The sequence below is a fragment of the Mesitornis unicolor genome, unplaced genomic scaffold (assembly GCF_000695765.1).
Source record: "Mesitornis unicolor isolate BGI_N332 unplaced genomic scaffold, ASM69576v1 scaffold51530, whole genome shotgun sequence".
NCBI classification, from domain to species: Eukaryota; Metazoa; Chordata; class Aves; order Mesitornithiformes; family Mesitornithidae; genus Mesitornis; species Mesitornis unicolor.
Genome location: NW_010161428.1, coordinates 3172 through 14944, shown reverse-complemented (window position 1 = coordinate 14944; position 11773 = coordinate 3172). Strand labels below are relative to the sequence as shown.

Here is an 11773-nt window from a genome sequence, read left to right as displayed (position 1 = left end):
GTCTGGGATTCTGTGAAGAGTTGTCAGGAAACTGCTGACAAAAAGGCAGCATCTCTCAAGTGTGTTCTGTGTAGGGACCCAACACTGCAGCCACAAAAGACAGATTCTTGAGAAACTAGGATTCATTACCTGAAGATCAGAGAAATCCTTGCTGAATACTGAACGTATTTCTAGCACAGTTTAAGGTGGGTGATCCACACTTGGGGCAGAGCGAGAGACCAGAGAAGTTTCTCTGTATTTTCTTAATCAGTAGACTTTTTTTTAAAGGTTGATGAATTAGCTCCCATCCAGTCACAGGTTGATGGGGAGGGCTCGTTAAATAAATTAAACACTTAAGTCAACTGTGGCCATTTTACAAAATCACTGTTTGGGAGTCCTGTTTAAAGTATTTTATGGAGGTATGGGAACCACTCATCTTTAAATACGCTTCTTAGACACTGATGAATATTGCATATATCTCAGGTTTGCAGGCATCTTTCAGACCCCAGGTCAAGTAACAGTGAAGTTACTTAAACAAATGACACCTCACGTTCTCCTGTAGCCGTATTTTAATGAAATCAGAGACACGTAGTGATGTTTCTTACCTGTTCACTGCTTAACCTAGTTCTGAAATGCTGTGGAATGGAGATTTCCTGCCATACTGTCTACCCTTTAGACTAAATTTTTGTCATTTATTATTACTGCTATTGATAGACAAACTTTGTGGCCTCCATAGTCTTCTTTTGCCATCCAAAATAAGTAGAGGCAGTTCAGTGATGATGAAGCAGTAGATCTGCAGGACTGAACAGGGGCAAATCCATCGAGGTATTTTTAACTTGCTGATAATTTCCTGCCTTTGGTGTTTGCTTGTGAGTGAACAATCAACCGACTTCTTCCACCTTGGAAGAGATCTTTAAAAAAATCTTACCCTTGTCATTACAAAACGTTCGAGGAGAATGGTGCCATTTGCAACACGAGTTTCAGGCCAGAACTGAAGGTACCCAACACCCGGGATGGTGACAAAATCCAGAACACAACTTTGCAAACAAATATATGTTTAATTGCATTGTATAATGGATTTAGAGTTGTTAAATATATTATTTTACTGTATAATTTATCGTTCTTCCAGTTCCTTTAGCAGTTCATCAAAGTGAGTAATGTACCATTTAGCTTTCTCCTTCACTTGCTTTCTGATTACATTTCCGCCAAATCCGATGAAGCAGTCCTGGCAACACAGGAAAAATGGGCACATATTTTATTGCGGTTGTATGGAGCTTCTCAGCAATTAAGTTTGGTTTTAAGGTTGGTTTTTAAAATTACAGTATTCCTCCCCACCTCATCCCCTGTTTTTACTTTGCATGTGTATTTTTCAAACTGATTAATAAGAACTTCATTAATATTTCATTGTGGCACCACTTTGGTTACGTGTAGTTTTGTTCCAATAGGAAAGTTCTGTCTCGGTGCCTCGTAACCCTGAGACTTTACTGGAAATCTGATGTAAATGTGATGCAACGTAAAGCCTTACACTGAAGAATGAGTCAACATCTGAACACGCGTGCAGCATCTCACCATTATCCCTGCACTATTTATCTTCACACTGTTTACCTCATTTGGTAGATACCAAAAGCAAACATTAACCACGTCTTCAATCATTAACCAGGAACAATCATCATTTCTACATCTCAGAAAAACCATCCGCAGCAAGAGCAGAGTGTTTAAAATTTCCACTGCTGCCTTTTTTTTTGCCATTAAGCAAATACAAAGCTGCTTTGGTCATGCACGTCTGTAACAGTGAGGGACCCGCTGTCCCAACGGCATCAGCAGGAGCTCTCAGTTTGTTGGTTTGCATTGAGATATCTCTAATTTTATATTCCTCAAAGGGAATTCAGAATGTCAGGTTTTTAATACTCACAGCAGGGGGACAGGCTTCCATGTCTGTGGCTCCATCACCAATCATAACTACTTTCTTGAAGTGGAACTGTTCCTTCAGATGACTGATAACCTTGCCTTTCCCTCCTGATTCAGCTGTTGGTTGTGTTTCATCAAATCCTGCGTATTCTCCTAGGATGCAGTGGAAGGACAAGTTAGACACCTTGCGTATTGTATTGTAATGAAGTGTGCCTGTCTGTCTTCAGAAAACATCTAATTGGACGCAGTCCTGTAAGCCTCACAATATCAACATCTCAAAAAAGTAATTAGGAGGTAAGCGTAAAAACTAGGATTGTACCCAGATTTCAGTGGGGATATTATCAAAGAGCTGAAATACTTGAGACAAAAGCAGAAACCCTGCATGGGTAGGGCTACAAATCCATTCCCAGCCACTCTGGTCCAGTCATTCTGGTGTCTATGTCTCAAAAGCAGCATCCGATGTGATGTACAGACGGCGTATGAAACACCGAGTAAGAAACAACCTCACTGACTACAGTTCTGCTCAATTACACCAGCCTAAAGTCCAGAGCGTCTCCACTAAGGTCCAGCGGTCTCCGTGCATACCTCAGAGTCACTGGAAGTGAAGTTTGCCTTTGAAAGCAGGTAAGTGTAATAAACTCTTTTAACTTGAGGAGCAAGAGAAAACGAAACTCTGCTGTCAGCAACTGCAACGCGTTTTTACCTTTGGCACAGCTTGCAATTAAAAAGGAACTACAGTTTTATTTCATGTCTGGAAAATTACCTGAAAATGACCTAGTTTTTGGTAAGGTCTTGCAGTTTTCCTACTTGGAGGTAACTGGAAGGTGATGTAGGCTGGACAGTATCTGTAGCCCAATATCTGATATCCAAGAAGGCCAATGGCATCCTGGGGTGTATCAGAAGGGGTGGTTGTAGGGCAGAGAGGTTCTCCTGCCCCTCTGCTCTGCCCTGAGACCGCATCTGCAATCTTGTGTCCAGTGCTGGGCCCTCAGCTCCAGAAGGACAGGAGCTGCTTGAAAGAGTCCAGCAGGGCCACAGAGATGCTGCAGGGAGTGGAGCATCTCCTGCTGAGGAGCGGCTGAGGGAGCTGGGGCTCTTGAGCTTGGAGCAGAGGAGACTGAGGGGTGCCCTCATTCCTGGGGATCCATTGGGAAAGGGCAGTGTCAGGAGGAAGGAGCCAGGCTCTGCTCTGGGATGGCCAATGCCAGGACAAGGGGCAATGGTCCCAAGCTGGAGCACAGGAGGTTCAAGCTGAAGATGAGGACAAACTTTGTGAGTGTGAGGGTTATGGAGCATGGCCCAGGCTGCCCATAGAGGTTGTGGAGTCTCCTTGTCTGCAGACACCCAAAGCCCTGGCCGTGTTCCTGTGTGACTGCTCTGGTGATCCTGCTCTGGCAGGGGTTGCACTGGGGGAGCTTTCCAGGTCCCTTCCAACTCCTGAGATTCTGTGATTCTGTGATTCTGACAGTCTGAACCCCACAAGTGGCATCAATTAGCAGAGAAAAGAGACTTAAAGAGAATTTTACCATTAAAGTAAAACTTGAGCCTGTTGGCAAAGACATTTGCTGTCGGGATGTTGAGCTGCAAGGCCACGTGCTCCACGATGCTCTGAAATCCCCCAGAGACCAAGAAGACCTGGACCCCACGCTGGTGTAGCCTGCTGACCAGTTCCCTGAGGAGAAAGAGCAGTCACCGAGCATGAGTGCTGAGCAGGATCCAGGGATATCCAGAAAGCTCAAATACATTGTTCCTAAGCAAGGCTGCCCACGCTCTGTGCTACTGCAGTTTAGCCAGGATGTGTGCTGCTTTCCAGCTCCATCCATCTCTGCTGCCCGAAGCTTTCCCTTCTTTCCCGTGCAAGTTTGTGCATACACTCTGCTTGAAAAGAGCTGAACAAAACCATCGTGTCTGGAGATAAACAGGTGTTAAGTTGCTCAGAAACAAGCACTCCTTAGAAATGTTTTCTTTACGCTTTCGTACTGCTCACATCAGTTCCCTTGAACAAGTGAGGGCAGATCCAGTTCAGGTTTTTTTCTGAAGTAAAAGAACAGCACGGAAATGAACTTAAAAACAAAGTAGGGGCTGCAGGGGAGAGAAACCCTCTGTAGCAAAATACAAACGTGGGCTCAAATGAGTGCAAACATTTTCTAACTCGGAGTTGGTTCCCCAGATGCTGGACACTGATGCCAGCTTTAGAAGAGGGCACCAGCTACAGAAAAGGAATCAAAAAATGAAAAGCTTTAAGTTTTTGAACGCAGTTAATGTCATCAGGGCTCCAAGGAGCTGAAAGTTCTGCGGGATCTGGCCCTGCAGGCGGGTCAGTGTGCAGCGACGCCGAGCAGCAGAAGGGGTGGCAGGAGCAGCAGAAACGCCAACTATAGTGAAAAGCAAAGTGGAGGCTTAAAGCAGGCTGCACAGAAAAGGAGGAAGAAAGGGAAGGAATGAAAAGGAAAATCATGTGATTGCAAACAATGCTGTCTTTGTAATTACGTCTAGCTGTGCCTCCTGCAGAGAACGATGAGCATGTGCTTCATTTCAAGGAGAAAATAGAAGCGTAATGTTGTCTGAAACTACTGCATGTGCGAAAAATATTGCAGACTTTGAGCTACGGCCAGATTTTGTAGTAAAGAAATTATTTTCAGTTGTTTGAAACAATCTGAATAGGAAACCAGATTTTCAGTTTAAATAGTTAATGTTTATTCCAAACCCAAAGGTGAATGAATGCAAACACAGGTATGTACTTCCCCTTTATGCTTTTTTAATACTTTTTTAGGGACTTCAGTACAGAGGGGGTAGCTCTCAACAGTGGATCCCCTAAGCTGACTCCAGGGGTGTTGCTGCACACAGAATTGTAAGAGAGAGGGTGATACAACTGCAGAATAGACCAAGGCAGTCGTTACCAGGTATTAAATATTCCAGTTCCATCACCCATCAAAACCCAGATTATTTTCCATGCCCATTTAATCCTCAAGCCAGAATTTGAGCTCGCCAGCTACAATGCCAGGTAATACCCAAGACTTGACTTACAAGTCCTTGATGTGGACTCAGGCCGTTATAAGCTCCTGATACGAGCGTTGTACGCAAACAACACGGACATGGAGTAGGAAGGCAACCTAAACCAGCTCTGTGGTCCTACAGCCTCAATAGTGGCACAGAATTTTGTGGACTTACACCACGTACTTCTGCAATACTTTTTTGGTTTGATCATTTGCGGAAGGACCTGCGGAAGGATCATTATTCTTTTGGGCCCCTCAGTTCAAGAAGGACAGGAACTGCTGGAGAGAGTCTAGCGTAGGGCTACAAAGATGATCAAGGGAGTGGAGCATCTCCTTTCTGAGGAGCGGCTGAGGGAGCTGGGGCTCTTTAGTTTGCAGAAGAGGAGACTGAGGGGAGACCTCATTCATGGTTATAAATATTTCAAGGGTGAGTGTCACGAGGATGGAGCCAGGCTCTTCTCGGTGACAAACAATGATAGGACAAGGGGTAACGGACACAAACTGGAACACAGGAGGTTCCACTTCAATTGGAGAAGAAACTTCTTCTCAGTGAGGGTGACAGAGCCCTGGCCCAGGCTGCCCAGAGAGGTTGTGGAGTCTCCTTCTCTGCAGACATTCAAAACCCGCCTGGACGCCTTCCTGTGTAACCTCATCTGGGTGTTCCTGCTCCGGCAGGGGGATTGGACTGGATGAGCTTTGGAGGTCCCTTCCAATCCCTAACGGTCTGGGATTCTGTGATTTGAAACTCACCTTATTCCCGGGGTTAGCTGAGGTGGGTTGTCAGATATTAATTTTTGCACTTGCTCATAGGAGGGACGTATGAGACCTAGTCGTGCCGTTAAAGCTGCTTTGAATGTCACGGTGCCACCCATCGCTCTGCGGGTCCTACATTGGGATCCAAAACAAGCAAATTAGCAACACTTAACAAGTTGAGGCTTCTCCCAAGAACAGTTAGGTGAAACAACGACAAGGAACAAGGTAAGAGTCCATAGGTCCCAGGTTAGAGCGGATCTGTGTTGTAAAGGAGAAGATCGATGCCCTGCAAAGGGCAAGGGCAGCGACCACTGGTGGAAGATCTCCACACATCGGAGCTCTTGTGAGACCCAGTGAGGCCAAGGAAATCCGCTTTGTTCCCTCATTCCCCTCTCCTGCACCTTATCATAATGTTTGCTAGTGCTTAGCCAAGTTTAAAGATGAGGCCTGACCTGAGTCTAGCCAAGAAATTTAGGGAATTTATGGCAATACAATTCTGAGTCACTTCACAATTCCAAGAGTTATTTCATTATGCGTTAATTCCACTTACTAGTCCTAAAATCCTTTGAAAACTCTCCTAATCTCCTATGACAGAGTAGAATTAAGCCCTATTGTAGATTCAGTGTCACAGATTAACCTTATCTGTGCTTATTTTTACTGCTATCCCCCTGAAGTAAACAGCAAATATACATACATCTCTGCAACAGCATCTCCGACTCCACAGAACTTGGCGAGCTCGTCGATGCCTTCTTCCCGGATGACCGTGCTGTCCACGTCGAAGCACACCGCATCGGCGCTGCGGAAGATTTCTTTCATCTCCAAGAGGGACGCCATCCTTTTAGGAACCTTTTTACTGTGAGGGGACAAGATGAAGTCCTTCTCTGAGTGACAGTACTGCACTGCGTCTTGAGCCATTGGTGCAGCAGCTCTGGTTCCTGCGAGTAGGGACGAGCGCAGCCCGGTACCCAGCTTTTATCAAACAGCGCGAGCGGCGGTGGGCGTCTGGCTCGGTTGCTGATTTGCTCTCTCCTGTTGCTGCCTACTGATGTTCAATTTACGTTCCAGGTGGGCCGTGGGGCTCTGGGCTGTTGCTGATTTGCTCGCTGCAGTTTCGGCCCATAGATGTTCACGTGGGGTTCAAGGTTGTGATACTTGGCATCCGCTGAGCCATCAGGCTGCCAACTGCTGCGTGGGGCTTGCAATTCTCTGGCTCATCTTGCCCTCCCTGCCCAAATGGATCTTAATTTCTCATCAGATCCAGTCGAGTGCGTCAAATTAGTTGGTCCAGGAGACAGTAAAAGACACCCAGCCCTTAAGGATTTGCATGATCACAGTAGACATAACTATCAACTCTATCAGTGAGTGGTTGTCCTAAATCTTGAAGGCCTAGATCCTTTTTTGTGCCCTGATTCATATAAACTATTATCATCATCTAGAAACGCATAGAAGATTTGGCCATTGGGACTGGGAATTGGTCTTCTATAAAACCTGATAAAGCCTTGGACTTTGGGAATTTCACTCGCTGCCTTAAGATATTGCAACATCGTGATACAACTTCTTCCATTACAATGCCTGACAGAACCTTGCTTTCTTCCCTTTTATACCCATCCCCTTAAAAGTGCTGTTGAGCAGGTCAGAAGCACAAGGTGTTAATCGGGTATTTTCTTATCCTACCCTACTCACCTTGTGCTTCACCCTTTCATAAAGGAGTTCAGTATGGATGTCAGTATTTACCAGTCCGTACATTTACACACAAACACGGCTTTTTATCAATGCCATTTCCCAGGTTTTTGGGAAGGCAGGACAGAGCCTGGCCTCAACCTCTCCAGCGTGCCAGAAAGCAAAGAGGAGATGTTCCAGAGGAGGGCTCTTAGAAACCCCATCTCTGGGAGAGACAGAAGCCAGGACTGACCAAGGCCAGGCCTCTGCTCTTGCCGCATCGGAGCCGTGGCCGTGGCCGTGAAAACCTCCCTCTGACAGAGCCTGGCTCAGAGCTGCCCCTCAGCAGGAGGAGGACAGGCGACACGTGAAGCCCAAGTTTACTTTGCGTCAGCCTTGACTTGACATTGGCTGCGCCGCGCTGTTCGTGTTTTCAGGGGAAGACTTTGAATTTCTGAGCAGGAGGGCTTTGACTTGACAACCATTTGCTAGGTATATTTGTGCAGTGAAATGAAAGAAAAACACATCCCCTAACGTTTTGTCAATGGCAGGGTGTTACGTTTTTTTCCAGCCTGCTGGATATTATCAAGTCCACCACAGATTCTGCAATGGATTTAGTGCCACCAATGTTAAAGATTTGCTCTACTGGACAAACCTGTTGCATCACTGTGGCGTGACATTTGCGTCACGGTGTTCCCACACTGGTTCCTCGTTATGCAAAGCTGTCACATTGCCTCAGGCTCCCCTGCAACACTGCCACGCTAGGCTGCAATGTCACTGTGTGGGGACACCGCGCTGCGGTGGGATTTCTTGGTGAGGACCTGAAGTAAATTTCTCGATACACGCCTTCAAAATTTGAATCTCTGAGACAAATGGTATCGCTAAGATCACACATGAAGGCAGCTTCAGCTATTGGAGGGAGCCTTGCTGGTGGGAAAAGCAAATTTTAGGAGTTAAAGGTGTGAAATGAGGTTCTTCTGCCCTTGTTGGCAGAGCTCTGGGGATCACCCTCGGCTCCAGAGGCTGGCAAATGCCATTCCAAGCGGTAACGTGCCAATTTCAGTAACCTGTGAATTTTTTTGCCCAGCCCTCAACGTAGACAAGAGCGTAAGGCTCTCATCAATCCCAGTGGTTGTGCAATGGGCAACAGGAGCGGGGGGGAAACACAAGCAGGAGAGGTTCTGCTCCTTCCTTGGTTTTCAACATTTTCCCTGGGCCATCCTGAAATACACACAGGAAAGGAGAGGCACAGCAGCGTGACCACAGGTAGGTGGCACTTGGAAACACGAGCAAAAAGAATTGAAGCTGTGTAAAATCTCTCTAGGGGCAAACCTCTAACACATGTAGTAAAGGAACAGCAATGTTTTATTCCAGACTGGTTGGAATAAAATGAATAAAATGAAAAATATCTACAGTTGGCAGAGATCAATTACTCTGAAACACAGGGCATCTGATTACTTAGATGCACCAATGTTTTAATAAAATGATAAGAAAAACAGAAATTCCCACAGCTAATGATAATGAGTTCTGTCTCCAGATGAAAAACACGGGTAGGAAATCTCTGATTTTTCTGCCATTGAATTTCAGGCAGGCAATCTATGCCTATCCTGTTATTTCCATGCTGAGGAAACACTTCTTTGCTGTGGGGGTGGCAGAGCATGGCCCAGGCTGCCCAGAGAGGTTGTGGAGTCTCCTTCTCTGCAGACACCCAAAGCCCTGGCCGTGTTCCTGTGTGACTGCTCTGGTGATCCTGCTGTGGCAGGGGTTGCACTGGGGGAGCTTTCCAGGTCCCTTCCAACTCCTCATATTCTATGAAAAGCATCCACACAGCAAACATTTCAACAGGTAATAACAGATAATAACGTGTGGCGGTGAAAAGATGAAAAGAAGAAAATGGGGAAGAGAAGAAACAACGGGCAAAGAAGTGAATAAAGAGGACATAAGAGAGTGACAGAGAAAAAGGGAATAACAAAGGAAAAGTGGAATTCCCATGAGATCTCCTTGCCTCCGGACTATCAAGCTCTTCATTAGGCCACTTGGAAAATACCTGGCGTTTCCAGGTAGCTGTGTTTCGTAACACAGAGGGTGCAGTCACGGAAGCAGCACAGAATTATGTAAGAGCACATGTTGGAGGAAAACAACCGAAACCTCCTCTGTTCGCTGACCCCTCGCAGGGCGGCACTTGCAGCACTGTGAAAACCTGAAACATCTGCACTGGCTGTTGTATATAATGGAAAAGGAGCAAATAAATGGGACTTGGGACTCCAGGGGCCCTGGGGCTGGGATATTTTGATAAAATCCTCGCTGTGACTAAACTTCACTTCTTCACAGAATCACAGAATGGCTCGGTTGGAAAAGCCCTCCGAGATCATCACGTCCAACCGTTCCTGTCTACCCCCTAAACCATATCCTTAAGTACCTCATCTACCCGCTCTTTAAACACATCCAGGGATGGTGACTCCACCACCTCCCTGGGCAGCCTGTGCCAGCTTCTGACGACCCTCTCAGTAAAGAACTTCCTCCTTGTCTTACCACACTTCAGCTTTCAGAAGTGCTGCCACTTTGCGTTATGTTCACATTTATTGCTATAAAAAAATGAAGATTGAGTGAATCTTAAAGTATTACCTGAAGTATCTTTTGAAACAGATCACTCGGGAATATCCCCCAGTTTGCAAACAGTCTCTGATGGTTTCGATTGGATTTTCCCTTTAACGAGGTGAGAGTGAGCACTTTACTGAAAGTCGTGGCTGCACAAGAAGCCCAGTTTTGATCTTGCTTTGCCCCGAGTTGTTTCCCTGGTATCTGCGAAGTGAATCCCAGTTTGCACTGGTGTGGATGAGAACAGAACCACTCTGAGGTAAGACTGCCACAGCAGAGTAACAGTGCACTGGGCATGCAGTGAGGGTAACAGAAATGCAAGGGAAACTGCTGCTTAGAGTATGGGATTTGCAGAAAATTATTCTTGAACCTTTTCTCAGGACCAGGTCCTGCCATAGGACTCCAGCTCAGGAGTGTTTCCATGGTATTAGATTAAACAAACCACTGAATCCTCACTGTTTCTAGTCCTATGTCTGTAAAACAGGAACAATTAGCAATCCAGCTTTGCTATGCTGAGGTTTAATTCTCAGTATTAGCAATGTTTTGAAAGCTTTAGAGGAAAGGGGATCTATTTAAGCAGATTAGTTCTATTTAAGCAAACCATCGCTGTTGTTTATATTCCTGCAAGTACTACTCTTTAAAAGTTCAACCCCTCCATCCGTAACTGTGAGTCTCTCTGGTTTTCAGCGTGAGAACAGACAGGTTCAGTCCTCAACCTCCCTAAGCTCACTTCACACTTCCTGGTTTTCTGTTCAGTTTTCAAAGGTAGTATCACAAACCTGTTTGCAAATCAAGAGATGAACTGTTTGCAGCTACACACTAATACCTGAACAGCAGTGCTTAACAGTGAATGGATTTAAGCACCTTTTAAAAAGGAGTTGAAGAGGGGGAGAGGGAACCTGATGAATGTTGACACACACCTCCCAGCTCTCCAATCCCCTCCTGCCCGCCCTGACAAAATGATGATGCTTCCCCCCTGCACGATTGCATCATTCATTCACGCTGCTGTTATAAAACAAGCACCACACTGTTGCATCTTGCAGGGCAGCACAGTCACAGCCCCGGCAGAAGAAACTCTTCATTTTCTACGCTAGAAGAAATACGGAGTTACGGATCTGATACGCCACACGCCAACCCCTTCCAAAAAAAACCGTTCCCAGTGACTTACAGTATTGTACTGGCCGTGGCTGCTGCTGCTGCTGCAAACCTCTTGGCTGCACAAGAAAGGAAGGGATCAGCTGAGACCTCCAGTCACAAAAATGCAACGGCACGGGCTGATCTGGAAGAAAGCTGCATTTTGTAAATCACTCTTTTATAATCTGCTGAGTAAGCCAGCCAGGATGTTTTTTTTAAAGGGTTGCACACATGTAACCAGAGAAGTCCAGCTGTTCGCTGACAGGCGTAGGGACGAGAGGTGTAACCTTGCCTACGTCAGGGGAGGAGCCGCTCGGGCCCAGTTTGGGGCGCTCCTGGTTTGGGTAGGCATGGCTTGGCAGCGAGCAGCCCCAGCACGAGACGGTGGGGACCCCGCTCACCCCTCAGAGGGGTGATGGCAAACTCACCTCGCTCCACGTCCACACCGGGAGAGCCGAGGAGGGGCTCTGGAAAAGAGCAGTCGGGGTTTCCCTGGGCGTGAGCTCGGACGCGAGGCAGGGACACCGCTTCCTTTCGCTGCGGATGAGATGAAAGGGTTTGCGAGTTAAGATTGCGAGATTACGTTGAGCTGCTGTATCGCCACAAAATAATCAAAATTCCTCAAAAGCTCTAAGGGCAAAGTTAAAACTCCTGCTTATGGGAAGGCTCTGTTTTGTTTCCCCAAATGCAACGTTGACAAAAGCAACGGAACAAATGCAAAACCTGTCTGTGCTCGAGTTTTGGCA

At 46.4% G+C, this 11773-nt stretch overlaps 1 protein-coding gene across 2 annotated transcripts; it reads right to left on the bottom strand.

The window, feature by feature from the left end:
- Window positions 1–1017: 1017 nt before the first annotated feature.
- On the bottom strand, window positions 1018–11274 carry PSPH (phosphoserine phosphatase). Of its 2 annotated transcripts, XM_010192732.1 has the most exons (6): window positions 11062–11274; window positions 6331–6489; window positions 5634–5768; window positions 3414–3559; window positions 1892–2040; window positions 1018–1204 (listed from the first exon to the last, which is right to left on the bottom strand). In XM_010192732.1, the coding sequence occupies exons 2-6, from the start codon at window positions 6468–6470 to the stop codon at window positions 1094–1096; spliced, it is 681 nt and encodes a 226-aa protein (XP_010191034.1). In that variant the 5' UTR covers window positions 6471–6489; window positions 11062–11274; the 3' UTR covers window positions 1018–1093. The 2 variants fall into 2 exon arrangements, with proteins under 2 accessions (XP_010191034.1, XP_010191026.1); XM_010192724.1 differs by lacking the exon at window positions 11062–11274 and having other exon boundaries at window positions 6331–6656.
- Between the last annotated feature and the right edge of the window lie 499 nt (window positions 11275–11773).